This window comes from Egretta garzetta, unplaced genomic scaffold (genome assembly GCF_000687185.1).
Source record: "Egretta garzetta isolate BGI_Z169 unplaced genomic scaffold, ASM68718v1 scaffold41, whole genome shotgun sequence".
Taxonomy (NCBI): domain Eukaryota; kingdom Metazoa; phylum Chordata; class Aves; order Pelecaniformes; family Ardeidae; genus Egretta; species Egretta garzetta.
Window position 1 is genome coordinate 3,598,399 of NW_009258755.1, and position 23,343 is coordinate 3,621,741.

The window sequence follows — 23,343 nt, forward strand, 5'->3', positions numbered from 1 at the left end:
GCCGTGCTTTGTAACCGGGGCATCCAGTCTGCCCCGCAAAAATAAACAAGCCACCCTTGTCCTTTGTTCATTTCCATTGTTTCTCTCGGCCTGTGCGCTGTCCGCATGCCGTGCCATTTTATAGATCACAGCGTAAATAACCCAGGCTAGCAACGCTACCGTTTGCAGTGTAACAAAGTTGGCTGTACTGTGGTTTGCGTTCGCCGTTAAGTAAGGATGATGTAATATTAGAAACGCATAAAACACGCATTTGTTGAAGTGATGCCCCCTGCAAGTAGCTTTTCTGACAATGTATTTTCAGATTCATTGGAAGCCCTGCATAGAACAGCCTGCTTAATCAGCACGCTGATTCTGAAAATCGAACTGACATACTATTTGTTGGCTGTGCAATGAAAGCACATTGGAGCTGGAACCTTCAAATCAGTCGGGCTGCAAATCCTCCGCTTCAACAGGATGGAAGGTCCCTCCCCACACGCAGAGCGGGGAGTTTCAGTACCCCTTACAGTTCACCTTGAAGGTACCAAGAACAAAACTTCATTTCAGTACGTAGGTAGGGTAAAAGTGCCATAAACTTCCTAAAAGCCAGATTTGCTTCTCAGGGGTGGTGCGGTATTTACACACATCAGAGGACTTCTGCAAACTACTTGCATGGGGTAACTCCACCATTCACGTGCAGTACTAAGGAAGGAGCCAGCGATGGAAAGGGCGAGAGCCCACTGGAGAAACGCAGCCATCACAGCATTCAGATAACCATGGCAGAGAATTCAGACCGCAAGCAAAGATAGTTTATATTCACAGAGGAGCCAGACAACAGATGATACGCCTGGCTTTTCTTGTAGCTGGTTTTAGAGCAGGACATAGCAGGAGAAACAGCTGTCGGTAAGTGAAATAATGGCATGCAGATGAGATCCACGTTGTTTTTACCTCCCTATTGCACATCACCTAAACATCAATGAAGGCTGCAAAAGCCAGTGAGTAACATCAAGGAAGTAAAACAAAGAGAGTGGTAATAAAAGACTACCAGATAAAGTCTTGGTTGTCATTAGCTTAGATAAGAGGAGCTACATACTGCCTCGAAAGAGGCAAAACCATGGTATTTGCTAGCTGTTGGAGTTTAACATAAACGGGAACATAAATTGCTGTTTACTTTCCCCTATACAACTGCCTTACTGGCCTCTCTTATTGCTTTGCTTATGTTATGCCTTGCAATGGGTACCCGATACCTGAATGACCTCTTCATCTGCAGTGTCACAGAAACCTCCAGAGCACCAGCTGACACCTCCTAGCGATCAGAGTTGTGCTTTCCTGCATTTTCCCTCGCTTATTTTCAGCCAGAAGGAACAGGTTTTTCATCTGTGGAAGCTTCCAAAGAAGAGGAATTTGTGTTTGTTTATAAGGTAGTGTGAGGTCTGTGATAATGCACAGTGCTATCCTGAGGAAGAAATGCCTTCAGCAATTCCTTTTCTTACTGCGGAGATGTAGTAAATAAGGACACATTTGAAGCTGTATTTACTTCTTTCTGTTTATTGCTTTTTGACTAGAAACATTACTTGAATGATATATACACTAACGTTAAACTTAACATTGGTTAAGACTCAGTACTTCCATGACAGTAAAGCCAACCGAGCCTGATCCAAAACCAGTCAAGAGAGACCCCAAATCCTTACCTCACAACTCAGCTGAACAACAGGTAATAATTAGGCATAAGTGTGAAAGATACAGTCGTTTGACATGCTGAGTGGTTTATCTACCTGATTAGAATGAAATATTTTGCAGTCTGCTCAGAAAATTTTAAGTTGTGCCACAAGACCATACGTCCGGTATCATGCATCTTCACAACGTGGACAGATTTGAACTGTGCTCGCGGCGTGGAAAAATGCAGTTCTTTTATACCTATAGCCACACATACCATACACAGGACCTTGTCTAGACAACAGCAGAAAGCAAAAATCCCTTTCCCAACTATCGCTAATAATCTACGACATTTTCAAACATGTCTGGCTGAAGTCCGCCACTAAAATAAAACTAACCTCACTTTCAGTACTGCCACTTTTCACATAGGAGAGAGTTATGGCCAGAAGTGTTAATTCCATTGAAATGCAGATGTTCTGGTCTCTGCCTTCAAGTTTGCGCAGCTGTTAAGCATATGCTTCTTGGTAACCACTGTCCTCTTACAAAAAAGATTTCCTTTTCATCCTGCATGCATTACCAACAACAGTATAGCAGTAAACCAAAGGATGCAAGTAGTCCTTGCTCTGAAGTTGATATGGAATCCAGAAGAATAATTTGTCTGTGAAGCAACGTGACTGATTAGTACAAATAAAATAGTACATTCGTCCATCTGGTTTGCCTAGAGCATGCTGAATTTGGTCCTCTGGGTTTTTTTCCATTTAAGTAGCAGAGAAATAAATATCACACTTTGAGTTGCCAAGTGCAATTCCTTAAAAGCCCAACAAACAAAACCAGAAAGTGAAGTAAGCAATTATCTTAATTGCATAAATGAGCCATAAAGAAGAAGAAAAGTAAGTACTTTTCTGTTCCTTTTCAGGAACAAATTTAGGTACTAATTTAGATCCTAAGCATGGCTCATATAAAAAGTTTTTAGATAAAAGGCATACAGAAGCCAGTCATTATCAACACTAGGTGACAGCCTGGCAACTAAATTTTCTAGCTATATATCCAGATAAATTAAATAGTTTGTTACGGTTTCTGACCCAAGAAAATGAAGTACAATGTTGTTCTAGGAAACCTAAGTTACGAAAGTGCAGTGCACTTCAGAGTGCAATTTTTGAAAAACATTTTTTGAAGTTACTGCAAAAAAACCCAAACCAATATAAATAAGTTCTTCAATGTTAAAAGGCCTCTGAATGAATGTTCTAAGATACTGTGTTAATCGAAAGCCATCTCAGATTCGCAGGAACTGTATGAACGGAACACCTAACGACCTGATAGCGAGCTATAAGAACTAAAGGACGCTTGCTCCCTCATCCATGGCTGATACTTAACAAGACCACGAGCACAGAAATCTAATACAGTTGCTTCAGTAGCAACAGCTATGAAAAATGCAGTGGAAAGTAACTATGTCTTAGTGACCCTAGACTTTTTGTCCATTTCAATGGAATCTGGAGCAATAAAACTGACACCGACTCCAAGACTTGAGCATCTCAAAGATAATTCAGAGGGAGGAATATGACGTAGCTCTCGGCGAGAGAGTTTTACTGGAGTTACTCCTTGAAACTGCGTTGCGGTTTCTCTTCTCTGGATGACAGACTGTAGCTGAGGATGAGATTTTGAAGGCTGAGCTTCATCTGCTCCTGTTTTGTCATCCCTAGTGCTCGACAAACATTCTTTGTTACACCCAAATTCTGCAACATCTTCCCCAAGTTTGCGCAGATTCTGCTGTGCTCCTGAAATACTTGTTCCATCTGTTTCTTTTATCTTCCCTGGTCGACTGTTGGTTTCAGGGTTAAGTGTCAACTTGAATTCTTCAGAAGCAGCTTCTGCTTCATCTTGACTGGATGCCTTGTCACCAGCACTGCCATCTAAAATGAAATTTATCAGGAGACAAACAGCTAAAAGTTACAACTCCCCTGAGTGCCTGCCATCAAGAAATACTAGTTAGTGAATACGGTTTTACAGCATCAGCAACTTGCAGTGTTAACATGGTAAAAAATTACCAGCACCTCACATTTTGTCCTTTCTGTTAAAAGGTCTGTCGTGCAAAAACCTCAGTGGTGTTACCTGTTACTTTCCTCTGACTAGATGCTGGTAATACAAACCTCACCCTTCTAACTCATAATGTATCCTAGTAGGCAGTGTTAAAGCAACTGAACCATGGCAGTCAAATATGGAATTATTCATATATTCAAAACCGGTCAGCAGTTACACTAAGGCAACACACAAAACACATTCTGCAAATATGACTGTAATGTAAAATGTAAAAATGCTTTTATTATTTTTAAAGCTCTGCAACAAATTATGAAGTGTTTTTATTACACTGCATTGCAGCATGCTTCAAAATGTATTCAAAAGGAAAATAACTAAATGCAGAGTATTTCTTATAAAACTCACAAACACAGGTATTTGAAAGCGGTGGAAATACACAGGGATCTTGTCCCTTCTTCTCCTCGCTACAATTTGGCTAGGATGGGTGTTTCCCCACACAGCTACATGTCCTGAACTACATGCTTATTTGTATACTAGATAAAGAATAGGCTTTCCCATGCTTATTTATATAATCCAACCTTGAGAATATTCGTGTTCACAGGTTGATAGTGTACTTTATAGTAATGAATGTGTTGGCTCATTATCCTGCCTCGAGAGCAAGGCCTGAGCCATAATTCACTGTGGGAGCAGCAGGTATGTGAGCAGCATCTATGTGTTAGGAAGGCATGGCCTGCCCGAGTGGAAACAGAAGCATCTGTTGGGAGGAAGGACCATCGTGCGGAGCCTTAAGAAGAAACACAGGGCCAAGGCGGCTCTGTTGTGCATGTGAGGTATCAGTGGCGGCATCAAGAGGTGTAAGACAAGTAAAATAGTGACGGATGTTGAACCTTCTTTCCTTCTCTACCTGAATAGCTCTACTGTAGATTTGGATTCTGGCAAGTAGGACATGGGACAATTAAAAACTTACAGTACCCGTTGGTTATTGGTTTGGTTTGGGGGGTTTTCATTTGGGTGTTTTTGCATCAAAGCACAGAATCACATTGGAAAGCTCCCCCCCCCGCAAGCGTATACATCCTCTCTTTTAGCCTTAGTAAATAACTAACTGAAGTAAGTTAGTAACTGAAAGTATGGAATTCTTCACTGACCATCTCCCAGTAAGTAACTTTTACAAAATCAAGTGCTGGGAGCAGCCTATCTAAAAGCATGGCATATGACAAAGTTTTTAGTTACAATGTCATTCAGTCCCTTTCAGATAGTAAAATTCCATTTTCTTAACCACAAGAGTTTGAGGTTGTAGATGCTGAAATTATGTTAGAATCCAGAGAAAACAGAACAAGAATTTAAACCACTGGTATACCGCTCCTACAACTACAAACCAATGTTGTCTCTCCTTTGAAACTGGGGGAGAGGTCTAATATATTCCTGGAGAACAGTTAGTTCAGTACAAGTATGATTTTTATGTCTATCTGATATACTTCTGTATGTTCACCACCTTTCAAGTGGTCTATTGACAAGTGCATAAATATTTTAAGATAATATACTTACATTTAGTGGATGCCAGTAATTGATGGGTTGACTCTCCAAAGAGGCCTTTCAATTTCTTCTTCAGCTCTCTGCTGGTTTTCTTATAGAAAAATAAGTCTTTTTCCAGTTGCTGGACTTTTACTTCATACGCTTTCAAGGTTTCTGCAATACCTTCGCTATCTTGTTCTAGGACAAGTAAACTAGTTTAAGAACCAAATATCTCTGTACCAAAAATCAAGATGCTTGATATGTCTTGTATCTTGCTGACAATTTACTTGCAGTGTATACATTTTAACTGGCATGACACAGGATCAAAACGGCCACGCCAACCACGCCTGTCAATTTTAATTGGAGCATTTAGAAGATTAAGATCAGCAGGTCTGGTATCTTTCAGCTTCCCAATATCAGCAAATTCAGTATGAAAATACAACAATTCTGATAGTTCTTTAGAAAAATACTCAAGTTTCTGCTCATACGGACACCATGTATGTGTCTGTTCCTCAGCATCCTACACAACATCAGAACCGATGACAGGCAAAATATATCTCTGAACCTTACTCTTTTTTATTCAGTTGGAATATAGTATTTCTCAGTAGTGACTGAAGATAATAGGTGGTGTGCAATCCTCCCCCAAGAAGCAAATACCTTTGAAATGATGCAGTATTAACTGTAGTTTTTTCTCATGTTCTTTGTGTTGTAGGGTCAGCTGCCTGTCACATTGCAACTTGACATGTTCAAGTGCAGATTCTAATTCATGTATTATGTTTTCCTGATCTATGACCTTCATTTCCTGTTCTTCAATCTGCAGTTGTAATTTACGTTCAGACTCACGTAGACTGACAATCTAAAAAAGGAATACACTTCTTTTGATTTGTCAAACCATTTTCATAAAATCTTAACAGATTAAAGCATGCAAAAGCAATGGTCTCTATAAGCCATAAGCTTATATTGGAAACAGACTTGCCTGCTACAAGTTCACAGTTTAGAAATGAGCTCTGTATGTTTTGATCACATGGACTGGTGGATTTTTTTTAAATACCCTGTGCAGAATTTAAATAGGAACCCCAGTGTTTTCCTGATTCTGTAAAACTTCGAACTTCCATCCCACAGACAACTTGTTCACAAAATCACCCAAGGTCACAAAGACACACCACGTCCTAATGCATTTCACCTTTGTGTTTCCAGGTGTAAGTAAGATTTGTCACTGTTTGGCTGTACATGCTGCAGGCAATGTATGCGAGAAGAGTTTATACTGGATTTAGAAAAAGTAAATAGGGATACTAGCCTGAACTTTATGAAGCCTGTAGTTGGGAAGAATTTCAGTATGACACCACTACTTAAATATGTTGCTGCTCCAAAAGTTAGCAGCATGGGGCACTGGAAAGGAGCAAGGAAATTTCCAGATTTGCAGCACCTTTTAAGCTAATGACCCCCGAACAAGATATACAAAGTTAAAACACAAGTATCCTATTTAGCTTAATGTAAAAATTAAAAATATCTGAATTAATAGTGGATGTATATGACCTGAAGAGATTTCTACCAAAAGCTTGTTACATTTATTTTTATTTCTTGACACCATTTCATTTAATTATCTAGAATAGTAACAGAAAATAGGATAAAATATTATTCATTAGCCAAAACAAACCTTGTTGAAATATTTGAAGAGGATAGCTCTGAGCTCTGCAGCAGACAGGGAGACTAGTCTTCCTATTACATTATTCTCACTCTGTGAAAGAATCTGAGAAGATGACCTAAGCAAGTGTTGGCGATTCTGAATACTTTCATTCTTATAATCAATAGCAGCCTCCAGGGCTTCAATTCCTTCTTCCAGCTGGAAAAGGACATGTTCTTCCTACAGAGAAACACAGGAGTGAGATCTTATAAAAAAAAAAGTAATGGTATGCTTTTTTTTTTTTAAACATAAGACATTCTTTCACTTCCTTCTCAAGAGTGAAACTAAAGGGCAAGACAAACTAGTAGTAATACAGAGAATGGAATGGGAAAAATAAGAGGTAGAGTACAAATCTAGAACATTTGTCTTTTTTCTGCTATAGTACCCTTTCCATCAATCCACACTGATCAACAATCAACCATTGTGCATCACAAAAATAGAAGTCATGCTTCCTGTTTTATTCTTCCCTCATCCTCCCCACATTTTGACTTCTACTATTTTTTTTTTTGGTTGTGCTAGTTTTCTCTTGGATTAATGAATCAGATCAGTAAGGAGATCGGTGACCATAACTTGTTTAGGGAAGTGACAGAAATGCATGGTCTGAAGCACTGCAGAAGATTTTGAGAAGTGAGGCAAGCAGGGTTCTTTCTGGCACATTATCATCTTAGCCACATGCCCATACTGCTTCTCAAGACCCAAAAATAATCTGTGCATTTTATAGGAATTTACTGTATCTTCAACATAATTATACCGATCAACTCAAGTGTGGACCATCCAGGTAATATGACTTATTTTCACTGTAAAAATATGGAGGCCTTCAGGTGAAGTTTGCTTTTTCACAAAATCCTATGAAAAAAATCAACAGGCATCACTATGCAAGTATATTGCCTTGCTCTATGTCCTGATGTTAGAATATCTGCCTATGAAAAACTTCTAGCTGATTAACTGCCTTGATGAACTTCTAGTTCCCTTATTTCTGATTACAGGATTCTTAAGCCAGTGGAGTTTCACACAGAATCACAGAATCACAGAATCGTAAGGGTTGGAAGGGACCTCAGGAGATCATCTAAGTCCAACCCCCCTGCTAAAGCAGGCTCACCTAGAGCATGCTACACAGGACTTCATCCAGGCGGGCTTTGAATATCTCCAGAGAAGGAGACTCCACAACCTCCCTGGGCAGCCTGTTCCAGTGCTCTGCCACCCTCAGAGTGAAGAAGTTCTTCCTCATATTCAACTGAAACCTCTCGTGTTTCAGTTTGCATCCATTGCCCCTAGTCCTGTCGTTGGACACCACTGCAAACAGACTGCTTCCGTCCTCTTGACTTCCGCCCTTAAGATATTTGTATGCATTGATGAGATCCCCTCTCAGTCTTCTCTTCTTCAGGCTGAACAAGCCCAACTCTCTCAGCCTTTCCTCGTAGGGGAGATGCTCCAGTCCCTTTATCATTCTGGTAGCTCTCCTCTGGACTCTTTCTAGGAGTTCCTCGTCTTTCTTGAACTGGGGAGTTTGTTGAGACACTAACTGAATTAAGGCCCTCTGAACATAAACTTTGTTTGCTGGTATGTAAGTAGTGCTATCATAGCAGTATTTTAACATTGCTATTGACAGAAGTACCCAACCTCAGTTCCTTGGTTCTAGCTTATCTAATATTTGGAGACATTTTAGGTTCTGACTGGAATGCTTTATTACACAACACTACCTAAAGCCTATACTCAGAGGTGCTTACTTACTTCAGTTGACAACAGTTTGCCATCTTTCAGTTTCTCATCCACGCTATTTCTTCTTCTGAGCAGCTGATCTCTTTCCATCTGGAGAACCTGAATTTTTTCCAAAATGTCAGTTTTATCTTCAGTGATGCTGCCCTTAAGCTGCATACCTTTATCACACAGTTCCTGATCCAGCACACTTAAGCGAGTAGACAATTTCATACTATCTTTGTTTAAAGCCTAAAAAAAACCACAGCAACCATATATCTAAAACTGAGATACTCCTTCTGGTAAGAAAAATACAGGTGAGACCATCACATTCTGCAGTGAAAGACTTGCCTGCTTCTTGCAATGGGGCCCCATTATATTTTGAGTAGGCAGCTACAGTAAAGTTTACTTTTTACTCAAAAGATGAAAGAAGACAAAAACAATGTGCAGTTTTCTACATATTAAAAATTAAAAGGGCTAGTCATTATAAGTGACAATGATACTTCAATTTCTATTCACTTTTGCTACTGAAAAATAAATAATGCAAAATGATTCCCCGTCACGCTCTCTAGTTTGCAAAGTGACCGAGACACTTTTAGATATCATATTATTTAATGCTCTACAATAACAGAACTCCACAGTTCAGATATTTTGTTTGTTTTTTTTGTTGGAATTTTGGGTAGAAAAAGTGAATAAAAATTATTAGTCTGCTTTATTCACATTTTAAATGTTGATTTGCTCAAGACACACAATAATTTCATGGCAGTGGTAGAGACACAGGTCACATAGCTTGAGCCTCTTCTGCTATCTGTCTGCCTTCCCCACCCCAGTCTTTCAGTCAGCACTATAACTGTGGTGAGTTTCATGTTTTTTCTTAAATCACCTGGCTAGATCTCAGTTTCTTGATTTCCAGGTGGCTTTTTTCTTGCAATAGTGCTTCTTTTTTGGCTACAATGGCTTCTCTTTTCTTTAAATCTTCTTCTAATTCTGCTAACTGTCGGTGCTGTTGGAGAATTCTTTCCATTTCTTCATCCAGCCATTTCTTTTGCTCTTCTAATTTCTAAAATTTAAACAGAGATCCAGAGAGCATTAACCAGGACTTTTTGGGTCAGAATTTTATGATCATGTTTTTCCTTAGATAGAACTGTAAAAGAAATTGACATTTCTAATGGTAACATTAATTCTGCAACAGAATCAGACTCATACAGAATAATCAGAATAATACAGAACTTTGACTTGAAAAGAGGCTCAGCAATGTTACGTTGCTACATCTGCTATAAGCAAATTTGTGTCAGATGCCTTTAATGGAATGTCTTCTTTTTCTAAGAACAGTTTTATATAATCTATATAATTCTGTATGATCACAGCAAATAGATTTGGAAGGTACCACAAGAATTCAGCTAGCCCATCCTCATTGCATTGTAAGTACCTCAGACCAGCTATATGTGGAAAAACATTAAGTGACAAGAAATTATGATGTTGACAGAAAGAAAGACAGTAAATGAGAGCTCTGATCCTGCTAGCATAGTCCATTATAAATTTACGCTGAAGCCACTTTAAATTAAAAAGCAAATTATAAATTTACTCTGAAGTTTATCACTGGATACATTCCTGGTAAGGCTTTTTTTGCCTTTAAAGACTTTGGGTAACTCAGTAAACTCTCATGTTCCAATGTCCACATCTGTAATAATGTAGGTGGCACTGCTGCATAGGACATCCTACTTTTCTAACCCTGTTAGGAACAACCAAAACCATAGACCTCTATCATTCACATCAGAGGGGAAAACAAAAAACCAAACAAACCATGGAATGTTTATAACAGAGCTCATCAGGATCACCCTCAAACCTACCAGACAACCAAACTCATTGAATTCTCAGGTCTCTGAATCTTTGACAAGTCATAGAAAGAGAAGATATTGGAGCCTCTCCTTCCTTCATTCAACAAGTTTACAAGAAGTGCTAGGCTATACTCCCAATTTTTGCTACAGCAAAACAGATGACAAAACTATGACAGAATACTCTTCCTCCACTTTACAAAGATGACTACGGATGAAGAAAGAAATTTCTTTTTCAAGGCCCACACAGTCTCAAAATAAATTACCTACCTGTAGCTTCTGTGAAGTTCCCACTGAGTTATTTTTCTTCTTTTTAAATGCAGCAATCTCTTTATCCTTAAGTTTAAGGATCTTCTGTTGTTGCTCCATCTTCAGCTGAAGTTCCTGTAAACAAAAAACCACATTCTTCCTGCCTCAGTCAGGCATGTTTTTAAAATGCACTTAGTGCCAGAGTCCACACAAGTATATAATCTGAAATAGTGAAATACCAAATTTACATGTAAAATTCAGGGCTAGATATCATGTAATAAAACAAAACAAAAAAGCTGAAGAGAAAGGCAAACTGAAGATTTCTGTGAAAATGTGTATAGACAATTTCTTCAGTGCATTTGTCAATAAAGACATTACGTAAAACTACGGAAAACCTGGCAGTATATTTATTGTCTTTGGGGAAGCAAAGGCAAAATTGGCTCATCTCATTCTTCGTCATAAAGAAACAGGAAGAATCCTACTTTAATTTGTTGCTGGTCCCGCTGAATCTCTGCTTCTAGTTGCTTCTTTTTTTCGCTCTCCTCACACAGTCTCTTCTGTAGCTGGGTTTGCTGATGCTTCATCTGAGCCACGTTCTGCTCAAGTTCTGTTGCTTGTCTCTCACTTTGGTTAGATAACGAAGCCAGATTCTTAGTGTCTTGCTGCTTCTTCCGTAAGGCCTGAATGTTCATGGCAAATTTCAACTTAATAGCAGGAAAACTTAAAACTAAAATATGACTCAGCTTCGTTCTTTATTTCACCGAATTCTTGAGTCAGCAAGACTTACTAACTTCTGCCCAAACAATCACCCATTATTTCTCTGGTTTCTGAGCTATCTGATAATGTTGGCACTGGCAGAAATAATCTCAAGCAACACAAAAAGGTGAAGACACAGTTCCTGCCTGGCAATACAATGAAAGTAGTAAAATCTAACAAAAATTACAGCTTTGAAAAATGTGCAGAGACATAATGGTGCCAGAATGCTGGTCCTGAGCTCAAGTCAATAAACCAGATACCTCTTTCTGTACGGTGCTTGTCTGACCCGCCATTCTAGGACCAAGAGGCACAGAGCACCTAAGCTAGCCCTACACAGAATTTAAACTTAGGTATAGCAGAACTTAAAAGTAGAAGGTCAGTGCCAAACAAATATTGGCTTGGAAACCATCACTGTGATTAGCTGAGTGGAATTCATATAGTATTTTCATAAAACATCCATTTCATTCATGGCAGGTAATAAACTTGTAATAGTCTCCTTGTGTAGGTTCTTTTATGGTACAACATACAACGGTGTACGAGAACCTCACACCACCCACTTCTTTCTTGGTTTCTTATCTACCAAGAAAATACTGTATGCATCTAACCACATATATGTTAAATAGTACTCTAATAGTACTAAGTTTCTCCTTAGCTACTTCAGTCCAACCAGCTTCCAATGTGTAAAACTGGTGAGAGTTTTACAGAGTGTTAAGGTTCAAAGGTGATAGTGAGACAGAGATTTGCAAAACTCAATGGTCAGATCAGAAATACCTGCACTTTCAACTTGGCTGCATCCATCTTCTTCCGGAACTCTTTTTGCAACTTGGCTTTCTCTGGAACGTCTCTCAGCTCCTTACTCTCCAGCTCCTGAAGCCGCTTTTGTGTTTCAGCCAGTTCCATTTTGGCCTGCTCAGATTCTTGCTCCAGTTTAGTTGTCTTTGAAGAATATTGCCTGCTTACAGACTGAGCATCCTTACCTTAAAGACACCATATCCAAATAGTTTAAAACCAGCAGGATAATCAGTTGAAATGTAATACTTAATTCTGTAGTTGAATCATTACTTACTTCATTCTGGGTAAACCAATAATTTTTGAGACATTTTCCATCCCTAGAGGAACATACAGTTCCTTTCTAACTCTGACAGAGAGATAAAGGAAGGAGTCTTAAATCTGATTTTTTCATGAGTCACCTGAGGTCACCAAATAAAGTGCCATCTGAGTGCCAAATGAAGTGAAATTCTTCTGCCTACTGTAGTCTTCGCCGAAGTGGCTCTCCTGTATTCCATAAATTTTGCTTTTTCCAGAAGAATACGCCATTTATTTATTACTCAACTTTCAGCTTAATAATCAGTAAACAACTTTGGATTGCATTTCTATTCTCACTTGCTGTGTGTGGGCAATCTTTCCCAAAATATTATTTCTGCAGGCACAGGATCTTTCTCAGTGCCAAAAGACAACCTCAAGAGAAGGTATGCACAGGAGAAGAGTGTAATTGAAGGGGTTGAGCAAAGAGGTTCTTACTGTCATCGTAAGGCTAGTTTCTAGCAGGCATACCAGGACACACGTGTAAGGGATGTAGGCTAACAAGGGACACTGACCTTTTCCCTCATCCACTTCTGACTCCTGCTTCTCTGCTGCAGTGCTGGGAATGCTTACATTCCCAGCACAGTGATGTATCTTCTCTCCTATCCCAGACACTATGTGACAAATACATGTCCACGAAGAGATCAGTAGCACTGAGCATACATGAAAAATTACACTATTGGTGGAAAAGGCAATAATCAGCAAAGCACAAAAAATACTTAACAAATACATCTGTGTATCACAGCAGAGTAGGCTGTAATCAAAATTTACAGCCTTCTGTGCAATCATTAACTAATTAATGAAAATTATGAATCTTTACGATATTAAAGGTATTCTTACATAAGATAATTACATAAAAACTAAGACATGCAGGACTTCAGAATTTTTGTGCCTTTCTTTTTTTTCTGAACTTCTTCACTTTAATTTTCCCTAAAGTAGCCAGTTACCTGTTCTTATTAATTCCTTAATAAGTTCCTCTTTCATTTTGATATTAAGTGCAAGTTCTCTCATTTTTTGCTTGGCCTCAGTGAGTCTCAGCTCTGAATTCTTTAACTTCTGCATGTTAAAAACATGACTTTTCTGGAGGCTCTCAATCTCTTCACCTTGAAAGAAAACAAAGCAATACAGAGATAAAAAAGTCTGGAATACACCCTGTATCCAAAAGATAGTGCTCTAGAACATTGTATATGTGGAATTCTTCCACATGAAGTAGAAGAATCAAAAGAGAGAGAACAGCTCAAAGAGTCTTTTCCCTGCCATGTGTCTAAACAGGAAAAGAAAGGATAGCATGCACTAGCATTTTAAGACCCTAAGTGGGAAGAAAAATATTCAGTGCATCTCTGATAAGATAATAGCATCTATTTTCTTTCATTGAAGCAGTACTAAAGATTTATACCTAAATGTGTGAAGTGCTTTCTGGTTAATAAGTATTACTTAAACATAAGGTCACTGACATCAGTTTCAGAAAGAGGAAGAAGAAGAGAATCTCGAAAGCCTATGTTGAACTATAAACAAAAAACCATTATGTATCAATTACACATATTTTGCTGGGAAATACAATAACATGCGCTAAAGACATTCTTGCATATTCTGATACTGTAATAAGATTTGCTCTCATGACTTCTATTTTACCTGTGGTTACATCTGTCTGTAGCACAGGTTTGTTAGATAAATGAGACTTGTCTACTTGACACTTCACGTCACTTAGGTCAGGAAGAAAGCACAGAGAAGCCTGTTTTCGTGTCCATGTTCGGTTCATGGAATGCCTGAGGAAGAATGAAAAACATGCTACATTCCAAACGCACAGGGTTTTATTCTCTAAGCTTCATGCAAAGTACTTGATCTTAACAGAGAAGAATCCCAAACTCGCATAAGTATTTGTACCTTCTTTCCCATCTACTCCCCACCCGCCGACCCCCCCGATCTTAATGGTAGATTCTGGCCCCAAAACAAGGATTATGCAATCTTTATTAAACCAAAAATCTATCTTTATTTAACTTATTTTGTAATATTCTCAGTTATTCCCATAAGTTTACCATAAGTAACATCACAAATGGTCTCGTATTATGGCAGGATTAGGCAGTAATACTACCTTCACTATACGTTCGTCTGTAACAAAAACTAAAGAATAACAAAAAAATTACTTAAATGAGGTTTTCCTTTTGCTGCCTGTATTTTCTTCCTCTTCATCGCTCTGATCAGAGAGGTGGCAGTGAAGAACTTTATCCTGATCTTCTATGTTGCTCACTATCATGTGGCTGCGAGCATGAAATTCTGCCATTACCCGATCCAGGGAGAAGGCAGGGGGACTGGTATACACCTGTCAAAAAGCATACAAAAAAGTGATGGGTAGAAACACTTGCAAAAATTTATCAATTCTTTATTGATATTTTAAAAATATTTCAATTTAGAAGTCTGTCATCAGCTGAGCTTGTAAGCAAAATTACAGAGGTTTTCTATAATAACTCTAGATACCTTTGTAACAAAAGGTTTTGCAAGAGCTTAGAGTACTTGTTCCAAATGTGAAAGAAGGCACGGTTAGCAGTGCATTCATAGCGTTATCCAACGTATTCAATATATCAGTAAGAATAATCATTCATTTTTGATAATGCTCCATATCTGAATCCTCAAAAACCCCAGGAAAACACTAGAAAAGACTACAGGCTTAGCACTTGCAACTGATAACTTTAAGCTTGAACATTTTGGACAATTGTGGCATAGCATATGTTGCAAGACATTAAAAAGTCTTTTTCAGAGTCTTCAATGGGAAGCTAAACAGCATCTGAGAAAGCTGCCATAAGTTGTCATGTTAAGTCTAATTAACAAACTACAATCATTACAGAGTAAAGGGAAAAAAATGTACCATTTGGTTAGACATTACCTTTCGGGTCTCTGACCCTGAAGGAGGATGAAGGGAGTGTAGCAGCCTCTTTGTCAGTGGGACACTGTATGGCCTCCTTGCAGGTGCCACAACAGTTGGCCCATCTCCACAAGAACTTGAGAAGTCCAAAGTTTTCACATCTGTAAAATTCTCTAATTTTTCTTTTAGCTGGTCAATAAGCATTTGCTGTTCCACCATTTTCTCATTCTCATGGGGAAAAAAAACAAAGCAAAATTGTTGCTGATCATCAGGTCTGTATCATATGCACCATTTCCAAATTCTTTACAAAGGTTATCAAACTTGCAAATCACTGACTGACCCTAAATTCTTCTGCAGTGCACAGGCAAATTCTGCAGCAAACTGAAAATTCTATGACATATCATTAATCTAACACACACACACACACACCCCCCAACTCCAGTAAATTTAGACGCATTTTTGTCCAGAAAGACCTATCCCAGGTAAGTTACATTAGCACATCTAGGCATCTAGTGAGAAGTAGATGATATACTTAGCAGCCTGTGCTTCTTTGTATGTGTGCTTATGGAGAAATAAAATGAGAATTCAACAAAGATGTTCAAATGAAACACATGCCTGAGTCTAATTTATTAAACATGTATACAGGCTTCCTCTTTGAGCAGTTTCACTTTAAAGATTATTTGTATTAATAAACATAAACATGTACATGATCCCTTGTATGGGCTAATTCTTTTTCTTCTACCCAGCCCCAGCTTTGCTGGTAATGCTAGTTTGGAGAACTTACTTATCTTCTTCTCCTACAGAAGTCCCTGTACAATGTTCAAAACTACTTTTCTTACCTAAACTGATTCAACCATAAGGCCAAGATTATATCCATTTTCAACTCTCTCTATCCCTCTCAATTCTTTTCAAAGTACCTTTAAAATCTGGCCTTGTAACAACAGGGAAGTTGAAGAATAGCTAGTGATAATCAACTGAAAGTATTCAATGAAAGATACTTTGCATTCTCCTACTTTGAGTAATACATTTTTATTCATTGTTTGTATCTTGTTGTCTTAGACTGCAAGTTCCTTCCAAACACACATAGACAATGCTTTGCAAATTGCCATTTTGTTGGAATACAATACGTAATATTCCTGTGTCACAGGAAATAGAATATATATATATATATATGAATACCATATTTGTTACGATTCTGGAAGCAGTAAAGGCCAACTGACCCACCTTGAAGCTATTATTTAACCCTTCTAAGACTCTTTGTCCCTGATACCCTTGTACATACAACCCCACAGTGCAACATCTGTTACATAAATATGTATGTTTATAAATATTTAACATCTCTCTAGTACATACTACTTTTAAAGTTCTTATTATATCATGTATTGCTAAATTACATATTCCTGTGAATGCAACTTAAAATATTTGGCAGAAGCATCTGCTTTTCTTTATTCTACCTATTTTATATAGTTTTAAATAAAAGTGGCAGTTTAGTGGATTAAGTACCAAAACGGTGCCTAAGAGCTCTCAAGCTTCTCTCCTGTCTCTGATACTGAAACAATTGTGATCTTATACCTACACTGTGACTGCTTCTGTTCATTACCCTCTACCTGTATCCTCCAGAATTTATGTAAGCATTATCTCAGTGTAAGAAGTTGACACTATGCTGTACAGTTTAAAAAAAAAAAAAAAAAGTCAGTCTAGCCAGAGGTGACAGAAAAGAAAGAAAGTGACAGAGGGAAGAAAAAGGTGATGACTACTATACTTACCTTTCATTCATTGACTCTCCCCAAGCCATCAGCAAAGAAGAGGAAAAAGGAGAAAAAGTAGAATAAGGAGACTAGTACTAACTAGCCATGCTTATGTTTTTCTGTTTTTAAAAGACAGATAATAATTTATCTATCATCCATATGACAAGCAACACCAGGGAAATATTAACTATTCTATGGTCTCCTGGATCTTGAAATGTTACACACTTACTTCCCATCACTATTTCATTAGCAGGCATGAAATCTAGAGAAGGAAGGAGGCAAGCAGTGTTTCCACTATGGCACTCAGTTTTCTCTAATAGTAAATTCTCAGAAAATTAGGATGAAATTCTGTCTTATAAATTCAAAAGGGAACAATACTCTGATTCTTAATAAAGCTGTAACAAAATACGTTTCTGTGGCAAATGCAGGCATATGGCAGAGAAGGCAGGGACCCCAAATTCCTGCACAAGCACCATCAGAGTGATCCCATTGCTATTTATCCCTTTTCTCATTGGTCCCAAACCAAAGTCTCCACACCTGCAGATCCTACAGGTCACCCGCCACACCTGCAGATCCTATCCTTATCCACCACAACTGCAGATCCTATACTTACTCCCATAACACGTTTCTATACAACCCTTCCATTAAAATATTTTATAGGATTTTTATAGTCTTTTTCAGATTCTAAAGAATTTTTAGAGGCCTTTCAAATCCTAATTCATTAATCATCCTGAAACTACTTAGCAATAGTACACATCTGGGGAGAGGGGTGCATGCTGTGCTTTAGAAAGCAATGGAGAGGGTGAATGATTCATCTCATACAGGGAGGAATCACACTGTTGTGCTTCATCTGGTAGATGAACTCAACTCATTAAGTGATTGAGCTCTCAAACATAATGCCCATAATATTGACAGGTAGTTATGTCCAAAAAATTTTTGAGGGACCTGTCTTGAAATAATTAATGCATTCATACGGTAGAACGATGGTTCAATACAGATATATGTAATGTGTACGAGAGGAAAAATACCTGTAATCTATGTGTTTCTTGAGCCTCCTTTAAAGACTCCAGTTGTTCTTCATTTTCCTGTAGTAATGTCTTTATCTGATTCTGCAGTAGCTGCAGTTCATGATCCTTCTGGCTAAATACTTCTTCATCCATAACTAAAGCCTGCTAGATAATAAAACAAAAGTTCAGCACTTTCTAAACATGTATGGCGATGTTCCCCAAAAGAATTATTTGTCTGATCATGTGTTGGTTCTGTGAGAAGACATTACCATGCCTGAGAAAGCTGAGAGCTCTTCTCCCCATAGGTCATTGTCTAGTGTCATCACCTGCTGTCTGAGAAAGAGCTAACCAGAGCTACCAGCATGACAGGCTCCTCATGCTAAGAATCCCATATCTCATTTTGAAATTCTCACCTCAGCTAGAAAACTGTAAAGAAGTATGATGCCAACAAAAAGCAGAAAGATGATATATAACACAAAAGCAAGTGTTAGAAAAGTGATGGGACAGAGAAATCTGTAAACAGTTTAGAAACTCAGTTAACTGAAGGCATGATAATGAAAAGGAAATGCAGGAGTTCTCGGTGAGGACATTGTTGAAGAAATACAGGTTAGGAAATTACTTAATGATAATAGATAAGGTACTTGCAAATTCATAGTATTAGACAACTAGTATACTATATATGTAGTATTAGATAATATTAGATGTAAGTTGCAAAACTTAGCCGTGGGTTATCTGTAAGTACACTGATATCTGTGAAAATATCTGCATTGTTGTTATATCTGTAATGCTTTTGAAAAACTGGTTTATTTGCAGGATTCAAAACAATTCCTTAGTTTACAGGACAACTAAAAGTAATTGTTGTGAGTTGACCACAGTAGGCAGCTACGCACACACAGCTGCTCACTCACCTTCCCCTACAACACCAGTGGAATGGGCGAAAGGCAAAGGAAGAGTAAAAGCAAGAAAAATTGTGTGTTGAGATAGGAATTGTTCAGTACGTGAAGGTGAAGTGGAAGAAGGGAAAAAGAAAACAAGTAATGCAAAGGCAATTAATGCAAAACCACTCACTCACCACCTCCCACAGGTAGACTGATGCCTAGCCAGCTCCTGAGCAAAAGACAGCTAACATACCTAAGCCCTCTTCCTCTCCCTTTTTATTGCTGAGCATGTCATATGGCATGAAATATCTCTTTGGTTGATTTGGGTCATCTGCCTGGTTGTGCCCCGCCCCGGGATGCAGCCCACAATCTATTCACTGGGGTGGCAGAGGGAGAAACACAGCCTTCAGGCTGTGCAAACACTGTTCAGCAAGACCTAAAACACTGGTGTGTTATCAACATTGTATTAGTCACAAATCTAAAATACAGCACCCTACGAGCTGCTATGGAGAAGATTTAACTCCATCACAGCCAGACCCAGTACAATCTCCACACCATATTCCATGCCATTTACGTCATGCTCAAGTCCCACGCTATGCAGCACATCAGTAACTATCCCCCACTTCTCCTCTGATTTATACACAGATACCATTCCCCAGGAATGGGCCATTCCTGTAAAACATACGTAAAATGTTCATAAAATGTCCACTGAGTTAATTTAGTCCATGACTTGCGTTCTGTCTGTTACGGTGGTCACTCAGGACAGAAGAGGCATGTTGTGTTGAGTTACTGGACATCAAAACCAGCGCAGGCTGGGCCACTGCTGCACTTGCCTGGCTTTTTGCAAGGCTTGTTCTCTGTTGATTTAGGCAATTCCTGCTACAGTACTTCCGAAAACACACAACTCAAATCATGGGTTACTTTCCCCCAAGATTAAAGATTTTGAGGTACACATCGGATTTCCCCATCCTCCCTCATTACCCACCAAGTGTACCTGGGTCCTTGAGGAAAAGCAGTCCCACAGACAGGTTTGTCTTTTCCTGAGGGAGGAAACAGCCATGCTGTCTTTCCCAGCCAGTTCTCTACACACACCACACGGACCTTATCTCTTTCTATAATACATAGGGGTTTTGTTTGGGCAGGTCCAGGTCATTTAGCTAATCATCTGGTATTAATTAGCCAAGTGGCTTCTGCTAAATGTGCATCGTACTGCTGATGTGTCCCAGTGCCCACTGCTTTCAGTATAGTCTTTAACAGCCCATTGTATCATACAATCTTTCTGGAAGCTGGTGCGTGATAGGGAATGTCACACACCTGATCAGTGCCATATTTCTTAGGCAGGTGCTTATGAGATTTTTTCAGAAATGAGTCCCATTGTCTGACTCAGTTGTTCCTGGGGTGCCATGTCGCCACAGAACTTGCTTTTCAAGGCCCAGAACAGTGTTTCAGGCAGTGGTATGGGTACCGTACTGTCCACTTTTCTGGTTTCTCAGTTTCTAGGGCCAGCTGGATGGCTTTCACCTCCACACATTGACTCAATTCACCTTTCCCTTCAGTGGTTTCTGCAACTTGTCATGTGGGACTCCACACAGCAGTTTTCCACCTCCAATGGTTTCCCACAATATGACAGGACCCATCAGTAAACAGAGCATACTTTTTCTCATTTTCTGGTAATTTATTATACAGTGGGGACTCTTTGGCATGAGTCACTTCCTCAGGCAGTGCTCCAAAGCCTCTGCTTTCTGGCCAGTCCATGATCTCTTCCAGGATTCCAGAGCAGTAGGGGTTCTCCATTCAGGCCCACAGTGTGATTAGTGCTACCCACTTACTCCACATAGCTTAAGTTGCATGATGGTTAGAGGGGACGTTTCCTTTGGACATCCAATGCAGTACAGACAATTGTGGTGCCAAGGGAAGCTGAGCTTCAGTATGAACTCCTTCTGAAGCATCTTGAACCCTGGTATCTCCTTTTCAGTTGGGGTTCTAAGTGCCTTGGATCCTCTACACCCACAGCTCCAAAACCCTAAAGGTCAACCTTGGATCTCTCCAGGTGCTTTCTGCCAGGGGCTCCAGCTGACGCCATGCTCCCTGGCAGCAGCGTAAAGCATGTTTCTCACAGTTGGTGCTGTCGGGACTGGCCCAAGCACTACCACATAAACAAATTCCTGGCTGATCTGTTCAAATGCCTGTTGCTGCTTGGGGACCCAGCTGAAATAGTTCTTCTTTCAGGTCACTCGACAGACAGGACTTACAAGTTGACTATAACCTGGAACATGCATTCTCCAGAATCCCACAATGCCTCAGAATGCCTGGGTTTCCTTTTTGTTAACTACTGGGGACATGGCTCTTATCCTTTTGATGTTATCTGCTAGGACGTGATAACATCCATCTTTCCATTTTATTCCCAAAAAATAGATTTCTCGTAAAGGTCCTTTGACCTTGTTTCGTTTCATGGCAAAACCAGCTTTCAGAACAATCTGGATTTTCTTTTCCTTTTTCTCAAACACTCCTGCAGCTGTGTTGCCCCACTCAGTGATGTCATCAATGCACTGCAAGCTTCCTGGGGCTCTGCCCTGTTCCAGTGCAGTCTGGTTCAGTCCATGGCAAATGGTAGGGCTGCACTTCCAGACCTCTCTGGCAGTTGATTCCAGATTGGACACCCTTCCACATCGGAGCTAACTGTGACCTGGCAGTCTGCTGAAAAGGGGATTGGGAAAAATGCATTGGCAATATCAGTTATGGCATATTGCTTGGCTGTCTTTGACTTTATTTCATACTGGAGTTCTAGCATGTCCAGTACGGCATTACTTAATGGTGGTATGGCTTCATTCAGGCCACGATAGTCCACTATAACCCCCTCCCTCCCCCTTAGACTTTCACACTGGGCATATGGGACTATTAAAAGTGCAGGTGAGTCTTGCTAATCACTCGTTGGCTCTTGAATCGATGAATCAGCTCCTGGATGGGAACAAGGGAGTCTCAGCTGGGACAATATTGATGCCAACGCACCATTATGGTAGCAACTGGCACTTGCTGTTCTTCCACACACAGCAACCCCACAATAGAAGGATCATCCAAGAGGCCAGGTAAGGTAGACAGCTGTTTAATCTTCTCCAAACCTGCAGTGGCTACACCAAAGGCCCAATGGTACCTTCTCAGATCCCTGAAGTACCCTCTTTTGAGAAACTCAATGGCAAGGATATATGAGGCTTCCAGACTGGTGACAATAGGATGCTTCTGCCACTTGTCTCCTGTTAGGGTCTCCTTGGCTTCTAACACAGGCAACAATTGGGATCCCTTTGTCACTCGAGAAATCCAGGTGTGTTCTGCTCCCTTGTATCCTGATGGCATTAGAGTACTCTGTGCACTGGTGTCCACCAAAACCAAAGTAAATCCAATTGTCACTTTGTTCCACTTGACCAGAAGGAGTGTCTCCCTATTCCCAATCAGAGCATTCATTATCTGACTCCTGTAATTGCAAATCATAAGTCTTTACACCATGAAAGCAGTCCATGTCTCTCTCTCTTGCCCAGGCTACGCTACAAGGACTATTCACAGGTGTGATCCTACTACAGACCAGCATGGTTTTTCCATGGTAGAAGTTGTGGGGTTCAAACCCACACAGACATAAATCCATTGGATCAGTATCAGAAAGAGGAGAAGAGTCCTCAGCCCGTTGACTGCATCTGGGGAATTGCTCAACACCAACTGGAGCAGTAATCTTCCTGGAAGGACCGTTTTTAACCACTGCTTTTTCCCACAATTCATGTACACAAACTTCCAGGACCAAGGTAGGTGCACCGTACCACTTCCTCATATCCTCCCCACAGTCACACAGATAGAACCACAGGGTGGCACATGGCATGCGCTCATGGTTCCCTATCCACTGAGCAGAGAAAGGCCAACTTGTGGTAGCCAAGATGCTGGCCTGCAGCGACAAAGAGGGAGAGAGATTATCCACATTCTTTTTGTGTTGCTGGACCTTGTGGCACAGTCTTTCCACAGCTGAGATGCAGGCCCATAGCAGGGAGGGGGAATAGAGATTCTCTTTGAATTGCCAGAGCTGGCAGACCTGTCAATACAAAGTTGGTGGCTCAACGTCAGCCCAATCCATCATTGCTAGGTTGCTGGTGTATGCTGTCAGTGTGCTCTGTATGGACTTCCGCCACACAGACTGTATGCACTGTATGCCATTCGGATCTTTCGGAGCCTGATTATTGTCCATCTCACTGCAGACCTCCTCTACCACCACTAATTCTCTCAGACACTGGATACCTATCTCTGTATCTCTGTGACTTGCGTCACTGGGTTACAGCATCTTCCTTAAGAGGGTACCTTGTCTTCATGCTTGGTAAGAGCCACCTCTAGAG

At 39.8% G+C, this 23,343-nt stretch overlaps 1 protein-coding gene across 2 annotated transcripts in view; it reads right to left on the bottom strand.

Annotated features, from left to right (window-relative positions):
* Window positions 1–1,566: 1,566 nt before the first annotated feature.
* Window positions 1,567–23,343, bottom strand: part of KIF27 (kinesin family member 27) — a 29,901-nt gene continuing 8,124 nt past the window's right edge. Inside the window, exons 5-18 of one of the 2 annotated variants that reach the window (XM_035888922.1) lie at window positions 18,117–18,260; window positions 15,362–15,568; window positions 14,625–14,800; window positions 14,113–14,246; window positions 13,428–13,583; window positions 12,169–12,374; window positions 11,124–11,321; window positions 10,663–10,776; window positions 9,441–9,617; window positions 8,594–8,680; window positions 6,836–7,042; window positions 5,836–6,034; window positions 5,212–5,376; window positions 1,567–3,542 (exon numbers count right to left, since the gene is read on the bottom strand). In XM_035888922.1, coding sequence (XP_035744815.1) covers window positions 3,079–3,542; window positions 5,212–5,376; window positions 5,836–6,034; window positions 6,836–7,042; window positions 8,594–8,680; window positions 9,441–9,617; window positions 10,663–10,776; window positions 11,124–11,321; window positions 12,169–12,374; window positions 13,428–13,583; window positions 14,113–14,246; window positions 14,625–14,800; window positions 15,362–15,568; window positions 18,117–18,260 — 2,634 coding nt within the window. In that variant the 3' untranslated portion in view covers window positions 1,567–3,078. Of the gene's footprint in view, window positions 3,543–5,211; window positions 5,377–5,835; window positions 6,035–6,835; window positions 7,043–8,593; window positions 8,810–9,440; window positions 9,618–10,662; window positions 10,777–11,123; window positions 11,322–12,168; window positions 12,375–13,427; window positions 13,584–14,112; window positions 14,247–14,624; window positions 14,801–15,361; window positions 15,569–18,116; window positions 18,261–23,343 lie in introns of both variants that reach the window. The other variant, XM_009649212.2, reaches the window with a different exon arrangement.